This window comes from Dipodomys spectabilis, unplaced genomic scaffold (assembly GCF_019054845.1).
Source record: "Dipodomys spectabilis isolate Male_0828 unplaced genomic scaffold, ASM1905484v1 ptg000053l, whole genome shotgun sequence".
NCBI classification, from domain to species: domain Eukaryota; kingdom Metazoa; phylum Chordata; class Mammalia; order Rodentia; family Heteromyidae; genus Dipodomys; species Dipodomys spectabilis.
In genome coordinates, this window is record NW_024870730.1 from 7,346,421 (window position 1) to 7,369,814 (window position 23,394).

At 35.7% G+C, this 23,394-nt stretch overlaps 1 protein-coding gene across 2 annotated transcripts; it reads right to left on the reverse strand.

Annotated features, from left to right (window-relative positions):
• Positions 1 to 240: 240 nt before the first annotated feature.
• Positions 241 to 22,562, reverse strand: Manea (mannosidase endo-alpha). 2 transcript variants are annotated; one of them, XM_042679563.1, is made up of 5 exons: positions 22,452 to 22,562; positions 17,492 to 18,073; positions 14,402 to 14,511; positions 3,207 to 3,283; positions 241 to 1,280 (listed from the first exon to the last, which is right to left on the reverse strand). In XM_042679563.1, the coding sequence occupies exons 2-5, from the start codon at positions 18,033 to 18,035 to the stop codon at positions 623 to 625; spliced, it is 1,389 nt and encodes a 462-aa protein (XP_042535497.1). In that variant the 5' UTR covers positions 18,036 to 18,073; positions 22,452 to 22,562; the 3' UTR covers positions 241 to 622. The 2 variants fall into 2 exon arrangements, with proteins under 2 accessions (XP_042535497.1, XP_042535498.1); XM_042679564.1 differs by lacking the exon at positions 22,452 to 22,562 and adding an exon at positions 20,803 to 20,878.
• Between the last annotated feature and the right edge of the window lie 832 nt (positions 22,563 to 23,394).

Consider the following 23,394-nt stretch of genomic DNA (forward strand, 5'->3'; position numbering starts at 1 on the left):
GCTTTGACTGAATTACTGAAAAAAGAAATGAAACATATACAATATTTTAGGTGCTTTTTTTTTTTCTGGTCATTCATGGAGCCTGATCTCTGGGCCTGGGCGCTGTTCCTCAGCTCTTTAGCTCAAGGCTAGTGCTTTATGACTTGAGCCACAGCGCCACTTCCGGCTTTTTCTGCTTATGTGGTGTTAAAGAATCGAACCCAGGGCCTCATGCATGCAAGGCAAGCACTCTACCACTGAGCCACCTTTCCAGCCCATTTTTTTTTTTTTTTTGTAACTTCATGAGACCTACCAACTATACAAGAGTCTTATTTCTTGGGGCTCAGAAAAAAATTAGGAATTTGTGCTGCTTTTGAAATGTAAAACGTAGTTTCTCGATTATGAAATGAAAATTGCCATCAAGTCAGAAATACTGAAAATCATGCCAGCAGGATTTCCCAACTTCTCTCTCACAGTTTCTCTGCTCAGTGTAGAAATTATAATATTATTTTTAAAGAAGCAAAAAGAAAAGTTCATTAAAGATAATAAGTGCATAATCATGTTGACTGTTTTCTCCACAACACCAAGCAAATGACATTTATTGACATTTAGGTGATTTTTAATATTAAATATAGTCAATGCTTTATGACACAGGAGTCTGATGATCTAATAAATAGGTTCTTCTCTCCTTACTGTACCTTTCAGACCACTTACGAGTTAGTTCCAGATAAAGACTGGGCTTGTGGGGCCGATAATCTAGGTACACTGTATTACTCGTTCTTTTAGGAACAGCTTTTTCGATCTGAGTTCCTTCGTGCCACTCGTTAAAAGAAGTAATCGAAATTAAGCTAGGCTGGGTCTGAAGTGCAGCGCTCAGGGCAACTTCATAATACTTCCCATTGATCCTGTTCCGGGTGTTCTGTGTGTTCCATGGACGTATGCTGGTGTCTATGTATCCCGGACCAACACTTGGGATGAAGAGTAAGTTATGTTTATCACAAAAGGATTTTAGGTTAGCCCAATTCTGATGTGAGGAGCCATAAGTAAAGCCATTTGTGGCAAAATATGTGTAAATTCCATCAAAGCCACCTTGAAGAATATCGTTCTTGTGCTTTTCTTCTACTAAAAGTGCAATGAACAATCCATCATAAGGAGAATTGCGAATACTCTGAGATCCTGTCATGGTTAAGAGATTGGCCCATTTTTCAGGCTTTGTGATATAGGAATCATAGATATAGAACATAGGAAGAACATTCCCGGTCCTTGTCTTATATCTGTAAAAAGCTGGATGGTTTCCATATCTAGAATACACAAACATAAGAGTGAAATGAAACAACTACTTTAAACTATTTCTTTATTAAAAATAAAGATAATTGGCATAGTTTAAACATACTTTTCTTCTTCTTTTGGAGGCTTGTCATACACATGTAACAATTAAAATTCATTTTTCATTTTACACATTACAAATGAGTTAGTAGACACATTATGAAACAAGATTACTTATTTCATCCTAAGGTTTACAAATAGTGACTAGCATCATAAAAGGCCCATTATTTTCCATATGACTACATAAGCTGCTTTCTCTTACCAGTAAAAATGTTCCTTTGTTGCTGACAAGTTTCATTATAAGAGTTTGATACCCATCATAGATTATTATCAATAAAATGCTTTTTTTAAAATTTATTTATTTATTTATTTTTATTGTGAAAATACCATACGGAGGGGTTACAATTACATGAGCAAGGTAATGAGTACATTTCTTTTCAAGTATTGTTGTTGCCTCCTTTGTTTCCTCTTACCATCCCTTCTCATCCCCCCTCTCCGTCCCCCGTCCCCCCCAATCCCTCCTGTAACCCCCCCACCCACCCCCACCCCACTCCCCCCCAGGCCAAAGTTGTAAAGTTAATTTTCCAACATAATGTCTATCTACAAATTTAATGCAATACCTATCGATATTCCAACCTCATTCTTCAAGGAAATAGAAGAGGCAATCCAAAAATTCATATGGAACAATAAAAGACCCTGAATAGCAAAAACGCTCCTTAACGGAAAGAACACTGCTGGAGGAATATCAATACCAAATTTCAAACTCTACTATAAAGCCATAGTAATCAAAAAAGGTTGGTATTGGCACAAGAACAGACCTCAGGACCAATGGAATAGAATTGAAAACCCAGAAATGAACCCACAAACCTATAGCCATCTAATCTTCGATAAGGGAGCTAAAACAATAGAATGGAAGAAAGACAGCCTCTTCAGTAAATGGTGCTGGCAAAATTGGTTAATCACTTATATATTGGTTAATCCTTATATATCCCCCTGCACCAGAATCAACTCCAAATGGATCAAACACCTCAGAGTCAAAGCAGACACTCTGAAAACATTACAGATGGAATAGGAGAAACCCTAGGTCTCCTTGGCACAGGATGAAATTTTCTTTTAATAGAGACCCAGAAACATAACAAACCAAAGAAAGTTTGGACAAATGGGATTACATGAAATTGCAGAGCTTCTGCATGGTAAAGGACATAGCTAGCAAGATCAACAGAAAGCCCACAGATTAGAAGATCTTCACTAGCCATACAATAGACAAGGGTCTTATATCTAAAATATACCTGGAACTCAAAAAATTAAATCCCCAAACAACAAATCCTCAAAGAAACAACTGCCTGATAAATAAGTCTAAAGACTTAAAAGTAAAATGCTTTTAAGAATGAAACTAAATGGACAGATTATTTAAATTTAAAATCATATTAGATATAAATGAAAAGATATTGGTCATTGCTATAAAAGCAGTTAGAATTTCATAATCTGAAAAAGTCAAAATTCTATGTGCATTAAGGTTTTTCAAAATGTCAGTTTAAAATACTGACATTGAGCCAAGTTCCAGTGGCTCACATTTTTAATCTAAGTGCTCAAGAGGGAGAGGTATGGAGAATAATAGTTCAAACACAGCTTAAGCAAATAAATCAACATGCAGAAATCATAAGCTACCTTATAAACATACAAAACAGTCAAAACAGAACTCATTCTTCACATAGAAACGGAATTGCAAGGACTTTCAGAAATATTTCTGAAAATATGATTTAATATGAAAATACTTCAACTTTATTAAAATATGATTACAAACTATTCAAATCTCTCAAATTTACAAGTACTCTATAGATAACAGTAGTTATGGTAGGATCATATAACAGTTCATTGTAAACACTGGGGAATATACTCACTTGTCTATAATGTATTTAATATTTTCATACATATTTTGATCATCTCGATTGCTATATGGTTCTATGTGAAAAGTGACCTGAAACATACAAAAAAAAATTAGAGAAAAAACTATGAAGTAAAAGTAAAGCTGAAAGTACATTCCATATATTTAATAAAGCGACATATTCAACAACCTAAATCTAAAGTAGATGTTTATTAAATACGTTACCACAGAATTATTGGTAATAATGTTTAGTAGGTGTTTTATCCGCTAAATATTGTGTTAAACACTTTATGTGTACTAACTTAATCTGCCTAACTGCATGGTATAATTACTATTAGAATTTCTAGTTTCTAAATAAAACAATTAAGGGTTAAGATAGATTCAGTAATTTGGCCCAGTGTATTTGAGGCAAAATGAACCTACAACTCAAATGTCTAACCACCATGTACTGCTTCCCTTTATGAGATTATGCCATATAAAAGGAAATCTTATGCATATATATTCTATACAAAGGCTGATCACACACTGTAATCTTTCTATCTCTATCTCCAAAGTAGCTGGGATTACAGGCATTAGGTACCATGCTCAGCTCCATTTGTCAAATTGCTCTTATTTCCTGAACAACCAGAGTTCAATTACCTGACTATGTGTTCAAATATTTCAATATGTTTTTCTGCAGTAGCTTCAAAGCTTCTGTCTGATTTTAGGTTCATTTTTCAATTGACTTTTGTATAGAATGAGAGAAAGGAATCTAGTTACAGTCTTATACATGTAGAGATGCAGTTTCCCAAAGTCATTTTGGGGACAGATTGTCCTTTCTCCATCCATCCTATGATTTTTGGCACCTTGGTGAAAATTAGCTTCCTGTAACTATGTGCATTCATTTTGGTGTCTTCTATTCCATGACTCTTATGTGTTGGTTTTCAAACATCCAACACAAAATTACATTATTCAAAAGGAAAAAATGAAAAAGGGAGAGGCCATGGACAGTTTACTATGCTTCAAAGAGAGTTGAATAATCACTTAAAAAAGAATCATATGAAATATGTATAGGTATCCAAAGCATATATAAAAACACCAGTGCAGTTTATGCAAATAAATAATAAATGCTTACAAAAGTGGCAAAAACATGATCCATGCATAAAGCAGAAAGAAACACTACTGGAAAAAATATTAACTGAAGTAACCCAGGCCCAAAGAAACATAGGTCCCATGGTTTCCCTCATTGGCAATAACTAGTATATGTCTGGGACAAGCAGAAAAGGTCAGAGATGATGATGTTAAGGGAAATGAACCCCAAGATAGGGACACAAGTGGTTTTTTCTTTCTTGCTATTGTTTCTAACCTATTTATAAGGTACCAAGTGATTTTTTTGTTGCTTTGTATGTCCTTCCCCCACGGTATAACCCGTTTTCACTGTATTTGATGTTGGTATAATTTGGAGGGGGGACGGGGAAAACAACTGCTTAAATAGGGATGCAGATTGACCCACTGCAACAATGAGATGTACAAGACATTATGTTGAAAAACAAACTTTACAACCTTGGCATTGCGGGTGGGGGGGGTGGGGAATGGGAAGGGATGGGAAGGGAAAACAAAGGAGGAGGTAACAACGCTTAATAAGAAAAGTACTCATGACCTTGCTTATGTAATTGTAACCCTCTGTACAGTATTTTCACAATTAAAAAGAAAAACAAACTTTACAATTTAGGTGGGGGTAGTGTAGCTGAGGAGGTGGGAGGGAAGGGTAGTAGGGGAAAAACAAAGGAGGAGGCAACAATGCTGGATAAGAAATGTCCTCATCACCTTGCTCATGTAACTGTAACCCCTCAGTACAGTATTTTCACAATAAAAAACTTAATTAAAATAAATAAATACATAATTTAACAAAATGTAAAATTACTACCATCACCTGAGTTGGTTCTCCCTTGCATTCCTGAGCAAAAAAAAGAACTGGTAGTTCTTATTAGATGGGTAGTCAGGATGTGATGTAACGATGTTGCAGAGCAAACAAGATCCTAATTTCTGAGGATTCCAAGGACAGGCTGGATTTTGAGAACTCAAGTTTGTATATTTACTCCCTGTGGTCCTGGCTGTAGATTAGGTAAAAGTCAGCTACACATTTTTGTCACTCTGGTCCCCAGGAGGAATGAAGCATTACTCTGCTCATGGAAAGGAATTGGGACAACAAGTCCCATACAAGCATACAAGCTTCCTAACATCTCTAACTTAAACAGGTCATTAGGCAAAAACCAGGTATCAAGGGGCCAGGGAAGGAAGGACTCCCATTCTTTCCAGGAGGGAACAGGAACCTTGCCTAAACAATGACAGAATTCAGCAAGCATCTCTGTGATGTCTGGGGTGGAGGGCACCATGAGTGGAAGGGACCAGTTTTAATCTTTATACTCTCTGAAAAAGCAAACTAGTGACAGTTACAAGCAATACAGACATGCTCTACTAGGTATACCTGCAAGGGTGGACAGCATTGAAACCCTTTTGGGAAAATCACAATTTAGATATTAGTGCTGTTCATTTACACATCAAAATTATAATAGTCTCTAAATGATATACAAAGAAAGTAACTAAACCTTCAAATACTTTTTGTTATTCTTGCTTGTTTGTAATTTAAAAGGTGCTAAACTAAAATGATTGTTGAAGTGAAAAATCAAAATTGCATTTACAAAGGATTTAGTGACGAATGCAATTTAAGACATTATGTAATCCAACTTAATGAGCTATAACAAAAGCTTAAATGTAAGACAAATCTATGTCCTAGAAACTGTTTCTAAATAAAAAGAAAAGAATTCAAGCAGTGGAAAACATGTTTCTCCTCAAAAAATAGAAAGTGAACAGCTAAACCAATCCTAACCAAGAAATGAGAAGCACATTAAGAAGTCTTAAAGTCAAATTAAAGAATGCAACCATTAGAATATAAGTAAAATAACTTTGGAAAAATTAAAGGGCTTTGAGTAATTAAGCAAATGAATATTCTGCAAACTAAGGTGAAAGGGCAGATTATTTCCTTGCTTTGAAGATCGCAAGAAAAAGAGATGCCACTGAACACAGTGGACTTTGAGTTTTAGATATGGTCAGTCATGTAGTCCCAATCTATCAGCACAGAACTCAAAGCAACATTAACTTTCTCTTATCTTATTGCTTTAGAAATCAAAGCGATTCTAGTGTTATTACAAATTAAACCTATTATTACTTTCACATATAAGCAAGCAAAGCATTCTGTTCTTATTGAGACTATGAGTTATTACGTATTTAACTTTTTATCAGTTTTACAATACCACAATAGAAATCACAGGAAAATCGAGTAACAAAAATAATAATATATAGTTTATCATTTTACAGATGAGTGGGCCAAGTCAAGACAAAGAACTAATTAATGTAAGATTCCAGAGCTATTGAGCTTGGAATAAGCCCTGGTCACATTCCTGGTCTAGATCTGATTTGTTGATATGCTGGGAGCTTGGTCCTTGGTGTGGTGGGGAACCTGTGAAAGCTATTGGGAGGACCTATTGGGAGGTGACTAGGTTTTGCTGAGTGCCCTCTTTGGTTAAGGTGTTTCTCATACCTCTTCCTAAGTTCTAATTGGAGAGAAGCAGGCCTGGCTGCTCCCCTTCTTGCTAGCTTATGGTCTGGTGAAGTGAGCTCTCTTACATATCTGGTCCTACCACCCTGATACTGTATGCTACTAGGCCCTTACCAGAGACTAGAGGAAGCCAACACCACTGGCCAGGTCCAGTGGAACTATGAGCCAAACAAACCTTTCTTCTGTATAAAGGTACATGGCCTCAGTCATTCACTAGTGAAAAACTGAAAAAGTTTACAGAAGATATACTTTTCTGTATTATAGAGAGTTCTTCACAAGAGACCAGGACAAAATACTACTCAAAATTTTTGGAGAGTATTAATTTTTCAAGTTCTAAGTTTTCAGATCAGTAGATATAAAATCTAAAGCACAGAGAGATGGAATGTGGGGGCAACAATTACACACATAGCTAGTCGGTGAGATATCTGCCCCACACACTTTCTACACAGAGCTCTCAGTAGGTACCTTTTAAAATCACTGAATAGCCAGTTTCTTTAGCTCCCATCTCAGAGCATTATTGCAAAGCTTGGACAGCAGAGTGGCCCTTGGAGCTATTTCGTGGAAAACAAATCAATCACTTATCTACTCTCAGTCCTGGCACCAGAACCTTGAAATTTGCCTATTTACAAATTTCAAATGTAAATGAAAACTCACTGAAGGGACATAGCAGGTAAAAGCTCTTGCATGCAGCTAAGGTGAGATTTGGATTAAGTTTTCATTTGAACTGGAGATATAATTCAGTAGTAGAACACTTGTCTAGCATGTGTACTGTCCTGGGTTTGATCTATTTAAATTTTAATTTAATGATTATGGGCTAGAAGTGGTATCATGACTGTCATCCTAGATACAAGGGCAAGGGAGATGGGAAGATCAGAGTTTGTAGCCAGCATGGGAAAAAAATAAGTTAGCAAAATGCTATCAAGTCTGAGTGTGATGGTATACATTTGCAACCTCACCTACACAAGAAGCAGATACAAGAGAATCAAGATCTAAGGCCAGACCTGGACAAAAAGGGAAAGTGAAATCATATTTGAAAAATAAACTAAACTGTTCCAGTGGCATGCTTAGCAAGCACATAATTTTGAATTCAAATCTAAGTACTACCTTCCCCCCACAAAATGTCATGGTTGTAAAGTAGAAATAGGAAGTAACTGTATAGAATAGCATTAACTATTTAATTATGAATTCATTTTAAAAGAAAAATTAAAACGTGTTAGAAAATAAAATGTAGACAAAACTGCAGTTCTTGTGTTTCTTTTTAAGTTTGAAATGAACTATTTCAAGTGATTATCTTTTTCTGCTCTTTCTTGCTTTTCATTTGGTATGCTGAGGACAGAACCCAGGGCCTTGTACATGTTAGGCAAGTGCTGTATCACTGAGCTCCATTCTCAGCCCTTATGTCCCCTTTTACAGTGTTCCTATCAATATTAGACACACCAGACCTCTCCCTAATAGGATACCTAAACTAGAAGAAGTTACAGAACAAATGAAAGGCCTACCTATTTTTATAGTGATGGCAGTGTCAGAACTCAAAGTAAATGATCACTATTAAAAGGCACTCTAATTCAGAGTTTTTAATTAAGACTTGGCAAGATACGACATTAAACAAGAACAAATTTGCCAGGTGAACTGGCTCAATACGCCTATTTGGGAAATGGAGATCAGGGTACTATGGTTATAGGCCAACCTAGGCATAAAAATTCCTGAGACTGTCTCAACCAGTTCTGCTTGCAGTGTCATCCAATTATCCAACCTCTAGGAAAGTGCAATAGCTGGTAGTGTACTCCTGTTATCCTCAATGACTAGGCCAAGCTCAAGTAGAATAGAAACCCAGGCCAGCCCAGGCATAAAGCGAGACTGCCTCAAAGATCTCAAATAGTGTAATTCCTTAAAAAGACAAAACCAAAGTTCAGCAAAATAAAACACCAAAAAAGTGAAAAGAGGTGGGGGTGGGGTCAAGAGAAAGGGATGGACAAATAAAGATGAGAAGAGGGAGAAAATTCAGTCAAGACTCTAATGTATATCCTACAAAATTAAGAAGAGTGAGGAAAGGATTGGGTGGGAGAGGGATGGCTGGAATGCTGAAAGGGGTGACACTGATCAAGACATACTGCATTCATAAATTGCTTTGCCCCCCAAAAGGGCATCTCTTTTACAACAACAACAAAAAAAGAAGAAAAGCATTAATGAAAAAGGGGCTAGAGGTGTGGTTCAAGAGGTAATATGCCTGCCTTACAAGCTAGAGGCTGAGTTCAGTTCCTAGTACTACCAAAAATACAAACAAACAAGATTAAACTTCAGGGCAGGCCTGGTGGTATAGATGTAAAGCCATCAGTAAGAGGGTAAGGCATAGATATGAAATATGATTGCATAGGACACAGAATAAACAATGCCAAGGGTATCAAGAAGAAAAAAAACCTCATGAATAATCTTTCCTTTTAAAGCTGCTTCTTGAACTGCATTGAATTTCAACATGAAGTATATGGAAACTGGACTATGAATTATGCCTCACTGATTTCTTTCTCCATACTAAGTTAATGGCATATTATTTTAATTTCTGCCATTTCATAGCATATTTTGTTTTCTAGAAAGACTAGTTTTTTTCTCCATTAGCAAACATTTTTTTAAGAAGCCTTACTTTATTCCAACTTAGCCTATCAAATTTTGTATTTAAAATCTCATTGAAATTTTTAACTAGGACTAATACACCAAGTTTTTATATTAAAGAAATATAAATGCCTGGCTCTTTGTTAAATTAAATGTACAAATGGGTTTCATTGTGTTACTTACATGTATGCATACATTTTGATCAAATGACCTTGCCACAATTTTCAATCTTCCTATCAAATTCATATTCCATTTATGTCACTATAATGCCAAAGATTTCCTTCTGTATCTATTGATGTTATGTTATTTTTAGTGTACTTGTATCAATGCTTTTCTGTAATTTAGGAATCCAAATGAGTTGAGTGTATTTGGTTGAACTCATTAGTTGTAATAATTTTCAGATAATGGATTTTATGAGCTTTGCAGGTATTTGCAAAGAACAATAATCTTATTTTGAATATTTTTCTGTATTTTAGTCAAAATGTTTTTCTGTATTTTAGTCAAAATGATGTTGTTTCCATCTTTATAGCATGTGAGCCAGGTTTGACTACAATTTGAATTTAGGTTTTATACTCTTGGGATCATTCTCAGACCATTGTTAATACGTATTTCTTATCCAATTGTCTTTAGAAATTTGAATTTATTTTCATTTGTGAGGTCTGTTTGAAATGAAATCTCTTCCTTATGTTATCATTGTTTAGCTCTGAATAAAGATTGCATTATCATTATAAAATAAATCAGGAACTTTTCTGTGGCTTTATATCTTTGAGAGGCCCACTGATCCCCATCATCTCCTGAGACTCCTAGCCTATATAGAGTTCCCTTATGCACTGCTCCAGGGTTTATTTATCTGTAGACACCTAATACAATGAGAGAGATCTGATAATATATCAATTCTACAAGTAAAACATTGGTGTTTTTTCTCACATCAGTTTATGACTACAGCAAGCTTACATGTCCTAAGGAGTCTCAGGAATTGTGAGTTCCTTGTGTTTAAGCACTTAAACTCCTAGTCCAAGAGCTATAAAGTACTGAAGCTTGCCAACTACATGAGAAAGCTTATAAGTGGATCCTCCAGTCGCAGTAGACTACAGCAACAGCAGGAGCCCTCCTGAGACCTGAAACCACACTCCTAGCTAAGACACTTTCAGATTCTTTCTTTTTTTGCTGCTCCCAAGATTCTTTTTGTTTTTCTATGTTTTTTATTGTAAAAATACTGTACAGAGGGTTACAGTTACATGAGCAAGATAATGAGTATATTTCCTATGCAACACTTTTGCCTCCTCCTTCATTTTTTCCCCCACCATCCCTTCCCTCCCACCTTTACCAATACCCCCCACCTCCAACAGGCTCCCCGCCAGGTCCCCCCCAGCTGAAGTTGTAAAGTTCGTTTTCAACACAGTGTTTTGTACATCTCATTTTACAATAGGTCAACCTGTATCCTTATTTAAGCATTTTCTTTTTCCCTTCCCCTCCCCGAATTTAGAGAAGTGTATATTCAAGATGCAGGGCATCGACATCAAATATAGTGAAAACAGGGGTATATCATGGGGGAGGAACAAACAAAACAACAACAAAAAAATCCCATGGTACATTATAAATACATTAGAAACAATAGCAAGGAAGAAAAAAGGTATTTGTATCCCTATCTTGGGGTTCATTTAGCTTAACATCATCTCATATGGTCACATGTACATAGCTTTTGGCCTTTTCTGCCTGTCCTACACATGTACTAGTTATTGCAAATAAAGAAAACCCTGGGACCTATGTTTCTTTGGGCCCAAGATTCTTAATAGTTAGAAACTTTATGACATAAGAGATATTTGTTTGAAGATACCAACTTTTGAATGTGGTTTGTTGGACATCAGTAAATAATACACTTTACAAAGCCACTAATTTTGAATGTATTGTGTCTTCTTAATTAAATCTTTTCACAAGTTGGTTTCAAACCTGCAGTCCTCCAGCCTCAGTGTATCATGTAGTTCAGATTACACACGCGTTGCATCACAGCCTACTTAATTTTCTTTTTATTTTATCCTTATTAGTCCTTTATTCTAATTTAACATTCACATCTCACTGATAGTGATAATGTAATAATCAGTGCTAGTTTTATATCATGCTTAATTTCAGTTTTGATTTTCTTTAAAATATGCTATTTTTAATTTTTTTTTTTTTTTTTGCTGAACTGAGGCTCGAACTATGGGCCTGGGTGCTATCCCTAAGTGCCTTTTGCTTAAGGATAAGTGGCCACAGGACCACTTTCAGCATTTTCTTTAATTGGAAAAAAGAGACTGACAGTCTTTCCTGATTGGGCTGGCTCCTGAGTAGCTAGGATTACAGGAATGAGCCATTAGTATCTGGTTTGTTTTTAATATTTTAAAGTTTAAACAATTTTTGCCTAGATTATTTTTTTTTCATTTATCCCTCTCCCCTTGGACCCAACCCCTCATTTGCAAGTATCTATTTCCTGTGCTTATTTTATTGGGTCTTGACTTTGACTTTCTAAGGAATTAGAGTTCTCCCTAGAATCTACAATATATCAGTTCATACACTTGTAAACACTTGCATACCACCCAACATGTTTACTTACAGATTGATAGGCAAAATGTGCTCCTAAAACATACTCTGTAAATATAAATTTTATAAATTAAGATTAATGCTACTAGCTACATATAACCAAAATTTTGAAGGTCCTTGAATTTTGAAAACAAAGCTTATTTTCTTATTTTCCCATAAAAATTTTTTCCTGCAACATTATTTAAATCTCTTCAACTATCATTCCTATTTGTTAATATGATTAATTTTAGAAAAAAAAGAAAGTCTTATCACTGGAGAAAACTTACTCCTCATTAATATCTGATCTCACAATTTTCTTTAGTTTTCAACCTACTTTCTAAATGTAAACTGGTATGTGAATGTATATCAAGGTTTAAATGGAAATCAGAATTTTTCAAAAAATATATAGCAGTTTACTTTCCAGACATTTTGAAAGAGCTGAAAGATATATGGTATAGCAGCACTATTTAGGAGACATTTGGCATGTAAGATGTTTAGAAATAAACATTCACAAGTGTTTGCACTGCCTACACAAAAGAACCCTTCAATCCTTTCTTCTTGCTAAATTAAGCAATAAATACAATAGTATAAACAGAAAAATTGTAAAGGAGCTTGAAAATTCAATAATTTGGACAAGTCTTGACCTCAAATTATATGAATTTTCTTTATGAAGCAGTGATATTTAAAAATATTCTCTCATTAATTTCATACTTAACAAATTTTTAATGAAAAAGATCACTTCAAAAAGTACTCCTTTATGACTAGAGAAGTTGAGCAGTTCTTCATGTGTCTATTGGCCATTCTTATTTCCTCTTCATAGAACTCTCTCTTTAAGTCTTTAGCCCACTTATTAAGGGCGGTTGTTTCTTTGAGGATTTGTTGTTGGGGGATTTAATTTTTCAAGTTATAAGGATATTTTAGAAATGAGGCCCTTGTCTGTTCTAGGGCTAGAGAAGATCTTCTCCCAATTCGTGGGCTTTCTATTGATCTTACTATGTCCTGTGCCATGCAGAAGCTCTGCAGTTTCATGCAATCCAATTTGTCCAACCTTTCTTTGATTTGTTATGTTTCTGGATCTCTATTAAGAAAATTTCTGCCTGTGCCTAGGCGCCCTAGAGTTTCTCCTATTCTTTCCTGTAATGTTTTCAGAGTATCTGATTTTATTTCGAGATCTTTGATCCATTTGGAGTTGATTCTGAGGCAGGGTGATATATAAGGATCTAACTTTAGTTTTCTACAGGTGTTTAACCAATTTTGCCAGCACCATGTACTGAAGAGGATGGCTTTCAAAAGAAATGCAATTCAAAACATTGAGATTCCATCTCACCCCAGTGAGAATGGCTATAATCAAGAAATCTAATAACAGATGCTGGCAGGGATGAAAAGGGAACACTACTGCATTGGTGGTGGGAGTATAAATTTGTTCAACCACTCTGGAAAGCAGTATGAGGATCCTCAAAAGACTACACGTAGAGCTCCCCTATGACCCATCAATCCCACTTCTGGGCATTTACCCAAATGATCACAAACAAGGAACATACTAAAGCTACCAGCACAGCTATGTTTAGCACAGCATTATTCACCATAGCTAAGATATAGAACCAACACAAATGCCCCTCAGTAGATAAATGGATCAAGAAAATGTTGTGTACACACACACACACACACACACACACACACACACACACACACACACACACACACACACACGTATGTATATATAATAGAAGTCTATGCCTCCATCAGAAAGAATGACACCACCCCATTTATTAGGAAATGGAAAGACTTGGAAAAAGTTATATTAAGTGAAGTAAGTCAGACCCATGGAAACATAGGTCCCATGGTTTCCCTTATTTACAATAACTAGTATACATCTAGGATAATCCTATCAGACAAGCAGAAAAAGTAAAAAGTTATATACATATGACCATATAAGATGATGCTAAGCAAAATGAACCCCAAGATAAGGAAACAATTGTTTTTTTCTTTGTTGCTGTTGTTTTTAATGGACTATGCGATTTTTTTTTTGTTTCTTCTGTAATGCTCTTCTCCTATGGTATAACCCTTGTTGCCACTGTATTTGATTCCATTGCCCTGCATTTTATATATACATGTTTCTAATTTGGGGAGGGGAAGGGAAATAACAAAATGCTGAAACAAGGATACAGGTTGACCCACTGCAACAATGAGATGCACAAGACACTATGTTGAAAACCAACTTTACAACTTCTGGGGGGCAGGAGATGAGCTGGGGAGGTGGCCAGGGAAGGGATAGTAGGGCAAAAATAAAGGAGGGGGTAACAATGCTTGAAAGGAAATGTACTCATTACTTTATTCATGTAACTATAACCCCTGTACAATTTTTTTACAATAAAAAAATGAAAAAAATTAGTTCTTTCCCTTATCTGAAAGCGTTTAAACTACATATAGCTTGATAATAAATTTCATACCTTCAGATTATATTTATGAGCTTTGTCCAATATAGTTGGTACCAACATATCAGTAGGTTCTCCATTCTCATCTTTTGAATCAGGCGGGTACCAAGAGAGGGCTAATACACCTAGGAGGGGGTAGGGAGAGGGAGAGAGAAGAGAAATATGAGCAAAAACAACTGCAGGTGTTCTACTAAAAGACAAAGTGCTTAACAATGAGTTCATAAAATAGAAAAATATACAAGAGCTTATTACTTTCATCAAACTATATAAGGGTGCTTGATTACTATTCTATAAGAATTAATCTTTTTCATATAATATACTGTACTTTAATTTAGAATAAGCTTTAGGATTATAGGAAAACAGCTCAGACAATAAAGCTCTTGTATATATAACAATATTTGTTATAACTGATGAATAGATACTAATACATTTTTATTAACTAAAGACAGTTTACATTAGCATTTACTTAGTTATTTTAGGATTCATCTTCAATATTGTAAGTATACACTTCAACAAATGTGTACAAAGTTTCATTTACCAACTTCTACAGCATTAGACCTATTAGTTTTATTGTAAACACTTGATATTTCACCTCATTATTTTTCCATTACTCTTGACCCCAGGCAATAACTGGTACTTTACCATCTGTCAAAGTTTGACTTTTCCAGAGTGCTATATAACTGGTATGAGCATGTAGCTTTCCCCTACTGACTTCATTCACTTAGTAATTTTCATTGTAGTTTCTTCATGTCTCAATTGATAGCTCTTTTCTTATTACTGTGCATACTTGACTTTGGAATAATTATAAAGATTCTATAAAGACTAAACTAATACTTATACAGACAACTATCTTTTAAAAGAAAATTTGAAAGAAGTGAAATAATTGCAGTTCTTTTCTATAGCACCTTTCATTTTAGTATTGATAAATTGCAAAATAAGCTTTAAATATAACAGTTTGCACAGAGATTATTAACTGGAGATAGTCTAATGACCAACTAATTTGAAGAAATGAGACACACCATTAGAAACATTTCTTAATCAACAGACTTCTTCATCATCAATTTCTTAATTTCATAACCAATTTCTTAATCTTAACCAGTCTTAATCAGCAGACTTCTCAGTATGGCGAGAAAAGAGTAATGATACTTAAAGAGAAATATTTATGAATTAGCAAGTACAGGGCAAGAAAGTTTCAGAGAACTAAGCCTTAGTTTTAAATTTACATTTATTTACAGTGCAAAGTATAAAGCATTTCACCTACAGAACAAGACCAGACTTCCATTAAACACAGAAGTAGATGTCTTTGTCTTCTATCCATTGAAAATGAAAATAAAAAAAAATGTAGGAAAGAATTTAAAATGCTATACTAGACTTTCAGGAAAGCTGTATTTAGCCAAACAGGGAGTCATAATCTTGACAAGATTGGTAAGAATAAAAATGACAGAAGAAAATTGATCAAACTTTAGAGTTGCCTACTAGTCATTTTTCCTATCAATGCAATTTTTGACAATAGTGGTCCATAAAAGAAATGGCAGGAAAAAAATTAAAAGAATAGCACTCCACAGAAAGGTTATGGCATGAAACATGAAAACAAACAACGCATTCTTCCATGAAATTAAAACAGAACAAGATCTGTGATTTTAATGACAGTGGAGTATTTCTAAAATGGATGGCATAATAGTAAACCAACATTACCTTTCAAAACAATGATGATTATTAAATAAATCATGGAGAACAAGAAATATCTTAAAGCCAAAAAGGTAAAGAATAAAGAATTACTGGGGCAAAATAAAGAGGAAATAATATGTATAGGCTATTACGATGGACCTCATCAGTTCTCACTTCTAAGATCAAGCTAACCTCTATTATGCATCTTTATTATCTAATAAACTATTTTTATTTGAAGGATATCCAAAGTATGAGATAAAAACTCCATTATATAGACTACTGATTGATACGTTAGTTCCTTTTGTAAACAGACTCAGTGTTTTTCCCTCACACTTTGTCCATCCCTACCAATTCTGTCTACTATGTATGATTTTTTTTTCTCAAATGGAAATCAAAGCATTACAATAGTTTGCTAGTATTTCATTTATTGTTTTTACTTTTCCTCTTCCATCCTTATACTCTAATTCATGATTGGCATTTGACACACAAATAATCTTAAAAAGTTCTGTTGGTCATTAAACTAAACACATTGCCAGGGTAAAACACATGTGAGTAGAAATATCTATACAAGACAGCAAATATATAAAACATCCCCCAAGTCATACTAATAACTTCCAAATTATCCTGATTCTCTTAATACTAACCATCTCAATCTTAACCTTTGCTCAGAAAAAGAAACCAGGAGAGAATATTTATGGTTCTATGTTAGGATGACTTTATTTCAGTTTTAGTCACTGTATCAAGTGTAAATTCCACATATCTAATTCTAACCCCACAGTCCAGTTTCTTGTAGTAATTTTTAACTAAAACACTTATCACCTATGCAAAACAGCATTGGGAAATATGTTACTATTCACTATTGTGAAAATATATCTAACAGAAGCAGAAGACTATTCCAGAATAAAAACGATTACATCGTTAACCACATTGGTGAAGTTCAAAATATTGTGCTAAACAAAATAAGACAACATAAAAAAATGGTGTCTATTTTTATGAAATAATATAACAGTCACAATACCTCTAAAGTAATAGAAATGAGATTCACAGGCTTCCTGAGAGGGAATAGCAGCTACAGATGAATAAAGCAATCATGATGAAACATTTTAGACTATAAATTATTTTACTTCTTGATTAGGATGTAGTATTTCTGGAAGAGCTTACATGATATAAAGTCATAAATTGAATGAATGAAATTAAAAATAAATAAGAAATACCCAGAAACATTTGAAAATTTAGGAAATTAAACAGGGTATTTTAAAGGTAGTATTAAAAGATATTACCTTACTTTGTAAAATCTATATGTATATTTTAATTTGGAGCTATGAGTTTAACAATATAATTAACAATAGTTTGAACATTAATTAGTAATTGAATAGCCCAATGCAGTATTTTTATTCACATACATGCACATGAATAAAATGAAAATAAACTAATTACCAATTGAAGCTGCGTGCATTTGTCTCATGTGAGTTTCTATGACAGAGGGATCACGGGAGCTGTAACTTCCCAGCTCAGGATAAAAGCTAGCACCAATGTCATCTGGAGGATTGTGTCTCCCTTGTGGGTAATTCTTGGCAATTCTAGGGTCCCAATGCTCCAAGACTGGATGATTCCAATGTATGTATTTACCATCAAATTGTGGATTTCCATACCAACTATAATAAAATACATGTAAGAAGTAATTTAGTGGTGGTAATTCTTCTGTGTTAAGTTCAGAGGCTTTGGAAGGTTTCATAGTGGTTTCAACCATTTTTAAATTCTTGGTGTTTGGTTCATTATTGGTTCTTTCACTTCTTTGTATATCAAAATTTTTTCCCAAATGAATACTTCGTTGATGAAGGTCAGGAAGCAGGTCAAGTCCAAAAGGTGCTCCAAAGGCAGTTGTGTTTGGCCTCAATGTCTTTAAACCCATCATCAGAGAGAAAATAAACAGAATAAAAAGTGACAAAATGATACAAGTCCTTCTCCGGAATTTTGCCATGATGACATGCTGTAACCTCTGAAGTAGTAAATGTTTTGCTGCAATTTTTGAGAAAAAAAAAAATAATTAGCAACTAGTATTTTCTGATATATTATAAGGGGAAACAAAACTTAGTCATTTACATTACAAAGTAAGAAAATATATACATATACACACAGAACATGACATGATTAGTCAAACACATATATCAAATGGCAGTAGCGAAAATCATCATGTGACTATCAATTATATCTAGCTAGATTAAAAACTTTTAGGAATTTTACTTTAAAAAATGAGATATATTTTGGATCATGTGAATAGATGTGGCAAAGGAATATATACCTGTGTTTGATACTGATACTGGGACTTACCTACACACCTTGTGCTCCGCTACTTCCAGCAATTTCGTGATTAACTGGAGATAATAATCTTTCTGATTTGTCTGCCCTGTCTGTCTTCAAATCTTGATCCTCAGATCTCAGCCTTCTGAGTGGCTAGGTTTATAGGCATGACCAACCGTCACTCCTCAACACAGTAGAGGAATATATAGAGACTGAAATTTTCTAAATCTAAACTTTATAAATCATAGCTAATAAAAGGAAATACACACGAATACATAAAAGTCCTTTCATAAAATGAATTTTCTTTTTATTTTTTATCTTTATGCAGTTGTACAAAGGAGGTGCCACTTAACAAAGCAATTTTTGCATCTGGATCAATGTTATCCTGTCAATATTCTCACTCCCCTTCAACCCACCCCTTCTCTTAATGTCAATTTTTAAGTTTAATTTTTTAATTTAAATTTTTAATTTAATTTTTAAAGCTAAATAATGACATCATTAAAGGGATAGTTACACGTTTTAATGTACTTTGAAAATAAAATAGAATCAGGCTTTTTATGTACATATGAAAATAGAAGAAATAATGATTAATCAAAAGTTAGATACTGGGGCAACAACCAGACACTACGGTCTGACTGTGTGTCCCTAAATTCATGTTAGACATTTATCTTAGTCAACAGTGTTAAAATAGAGACCCCAAAGGGAGATAGTTAGGTCTGCAAAAATAGAGTTTGACAAACTATGTTTGTTCTCTTCTGCTATTTCCTAAGGGAATCTGGAAGCAGAGAGAAGACCTCACCAAACAGTGGCTCCTACCAGAGCCAATTATGTACTTCATAGAATAGATGATTGTGAGAATATAATTTGGGCTCTTTATGAATTACTTAGTTTCAGGTATTTAGTTATAATAGCACATAACAGCCTAAATATAAAATAATAAATCTAAAGCAAGAATCATCAATATACTCAGGAAACCAGTATAAGTGTGATGAGAAACAACAGCGTATCTACATACTAGCAAAACATTACTTCAGGTTATATTTAATCGCAAAGGGAAATACAAGTTAATAGAGAATCCATGATCTTAAGCAAATGATCAAAATGATAATGATTCTCTATGGAGTATTCAATGAGAATGACAGAATCACTGCTGTGGTATTCTAATACAAAATTAATCTTACCTACTCATGAACAATCTATTAAACAGTAAATATGCAAGCATATACACACATGCATGTAAATATACATACATGTGTATTCACTGTATATAATGGGAACAGTTTCTAGCTCTGAGTCATGTGTCTATGACTCAACCAACTACAGATGGACAGTATCTGAAAAGAAAAAGACATTTCTGTACTATAACTATGTATAGTTCTTTTCTTGTCATTTTCAATACAATGCAGTATAAAAACTACTTATACAGCATTTACATTGTCTTAGCTATTGAAATACTGAAATTTATGAATATGAGAAAAACATGAGATTATATGCCTCTATAGTTTTTTACCTTGAAAATCCCAAATTACTGAGAAAACCAAAAATCTATACTCTTAAGAATTTTGATAACACATGTAGATATAATATATGACTTGTACTACCTTAATCATACACATAAAAGGAGGAAATACACTTAAAACATTAATAGCTACCTCTGGTTGAGAAAATCCTAGCAATATTTATTTTTGACTTCAAAAAACCAGAAGGAATTTAAAAGAAAACTCTATCTAGTATCAGTATTTTAAGGAAATGAATGATAATATGAATACTTAAGACTCATAGAAAATGAAAAAAAACTACTGATTCCAGAAGTTATTAAAGTATTGGTTTAGTGTGGGGCGTAGGTTAGGACAAAGTCTCACTACATAGCCCAGGCTGGCTTCAAACTCATCATCCTTCTATTAACCTCTGGAGGTCTGGGACTACAGATATGTTCCACCATGCTTAACTAATCTTGAAAATAATGTCAGAAAGTGTAATGATTTCATTAAAAAGTAAATACAAGGGGAGGAAAGTAAAGAAGAAAACAGGGAAGAAAAGGAAAGAAAAGAGAAAAAGAAACCTAACAAATGGAAGTATAACAAATTTTAGTCAGAAATTATTATATGTGGGCAGCTAAGAGATCCAGTATAATGTAATGCATGGAACTTAGAAAGTCATAAAAAGTCCTCATTTTAAAATTATTATCAATTAAACTATATGCTACTGCCTTTTTGATAGTTTTCTTCTAACTTTACTCTGAAGTAAGTCACAAAGGATAAATATAGGAAAAGACATCTGGGACTTTCAGAATCAGTTTCTGTACAGGTCTAAGTCCGTTTCACTATAAACATATCCAGAAGTTCAGTCAGGTGCCACTTAAAAATTCCACTTTAAAATTCAAAAACAAAAAAAAAAGAAAAAACCTTTTTTAGGCCATTTTACAGGTGATGAAACTGAGCCATTACCTTTTCAATGCTTGGGCTGATAAATAACATAAAATAGTCAATGGAGAGGTGAAGAAATTAGCCATAGCAGAGTAAATCAGGCTCTCCATTTTGAGCCTCCATCCTATTCTGCCTTCCTACAAGACATTAGAGAAATGAAGTTCAGACAACATAACACAGTTAAGTTCTGTGACCTGGATGCAAGCTGCTGAGACTCCAATCATGTTTCCACCTCAGCAATGGTCAACATTACCTCCTCTAGGCCTTGTGGCCCACAATTAACTTATGAAACCTTATTTCATTGATTTTATGTTCATGCACTCACTATTCAGGGGAATAACACCTTTGGAAATGCATTATGGATAGTGAATGGAAAAATCTACAAATTTCCCAGCATTCCACCCTTTTCTCAGAGGTTAGGAATAGCTCAACAAGAGCAATGTATTGTCATGAAAGTGACCTACTAACAGCCAGAGTTATAATCACCAATACCTAGATTATCGTGAATTTTACAGCCTATCATCCCAATCCCATTTGTTTTTATATTTATTATTTCCCATTTGTATGGGCGTATATGATGTGTGTGTGTGTGTGTGTGTGTTCATTCTAGGGTTTAAACTCAAGGCCTGGGTATGCTGTCCTGGAGATGTTTTGCTCATACTAACACTTGATACACAGCTAGTTCCACCTCTGGCTTTTTGGTGTTTAACTGGAGATAAGAGTCTCATGCACTTTCCTTCCCCTCGGCTTTGAATCTTGATCTTCAAAAGCTAAGCCTTTTGAGTAGCTAGGATGACAGGCTTGAGACACCAGTTACCTGCTCCATTTGTCTTTTTAAAGTCACATAAATAAACCCTATCCTCCCTTGTTCTAATTACTACAACATTTTCATTTTCCCTTAAGATTTAACAGCAGGGTCTTGCCTCAACAAATGGTTATTGTGTTGAAATTGCCAATATTTGGAGTGGTTTCTTCAGAAAAGGGAAAAAATACTTGTCCTGCTCTGCTGGACTGGGAGTCTTGGCTTAAGTGTACAAAACTGAGCTTGGACTGGTGGATGGATGGCCACTAGTGGAGAGATGACCCTATGGGGGTAGAGGTAGGACTGGGTTGGGTGGGGTAAGAGATGGGATGGGTAGGGTGGGGGTAACCTGGGACTGGGGTTCAGGGTGGGATGGGGTAGGGAGGGGTGGGGCAGGTTGGGTGACCTCTAACCCCGCCCCTCTCCCCATTGTCCCGAAGCCCGCAGAGGCAGGCAAGGGCAACCTACCTAGACACCCAGGCCCCTCGGCCTCTACTGCGGGACTCAACTTTGGGGTTCGAAGACAAAGCGCCCCCACACGCTTCTATCTGTCCCTGCTCAAGGAACAGCGGGAAAGTGAGGCGACAGGAGGTCGGCTCTGAAGCTGCGGCCCAGGGGAAGTGCGGCGGGATCCGGCGGAAAACAAGCATTAAAACCGGAGACAAAAGCAGGAGCGCAAGTGCAGCAGCGTGTGGGGGGGGGGGGGGACCCCAGGCTCCGCTCCGCGGCTCCCGCGTCCGCCTGGACTGTGGGGTCAAAGGGCGCGGGTGAGGCCCAGCCAAGCAGATTGCCTGACAGGCGAGCGCGCAGGCGCGGGCGGGGCCCGCTGCAAACACGTCCACGGGTCCGTAACCCTGAAGCTACTCACCGAGCGTGGAGGTCGGGGGTCGGGGGTCGGAGGTCGGCCACGAGCAGGGACTGGGCGGACCCGGCTCTTTCGTGGGAGGACCGTGAATCCCCACAGGTCCTTCTCGCGGTGCCGGCAGCCCCGCCTCCCGAGAGACTCGCGCAGGGCGTTCCGGAAGCCTGGGGGCGGGGCCTGCGGGGCGGGACCAAAAGAGTCGGGGTGGGCGTGGCCCCGTTGGGGGCGTGGCCCGTCGGGGCGGGGTCTTGAGGGCGGGGCCTACCTTTCTTCTGTGTGTCCTAATACTAGCTGAGACAAGGGCTTAAGTCACTTTGGGGTCTTATTACTTTCTCCAAAGTGATATGATCCACCTTTAGCTCCTAAATTGTGTTCTAAGACTCCTCTGAGAAGTCCTAACAAGAAGAAAGGCGTTCTGCTTTTTTTCACTCATTTTTTTTGTTTCTCTTTTAGTGTGAGGTTGCTTTAAATTCCAGTCCATTGTTCCCAAGTTTTTAAAATGAAACCTTTGTCCTCTTTGGGTTTGCTTTGTAATGGGTCTTTCCTTGGAAGCGCAACAATACTATTAAAGGTGACATGTTAAATTAGCCAATGTATTCAAAATCGCTTTGGGGTTGAAAGGAGAGTTTAAGGAAGGAAGGAAGAATAAAAAGTTTTGCTGTAAAGGTTACAGCGATGCATTTCTATCTTACATCAGCCTCCGAAGCCAAGAGAATTCTGTATTTTGTTTTGGTTACATAGTAACAGGGAATCAAAGTCAACGACTGTACAGATGTTTCTGATATGAAAACAGTTTTGTGAAGTCTTTCTCCTTAAAACTCACTGGAATTCATAAAGCCAGTTTTAATTGTTTTTGTTAATATGCATATATTGACTATATTTTGTATTTGGACATTTTAAAGAAGAATTATGAAAAGAATAAACGAGTACCTAGTACAAAGCTTAAGTT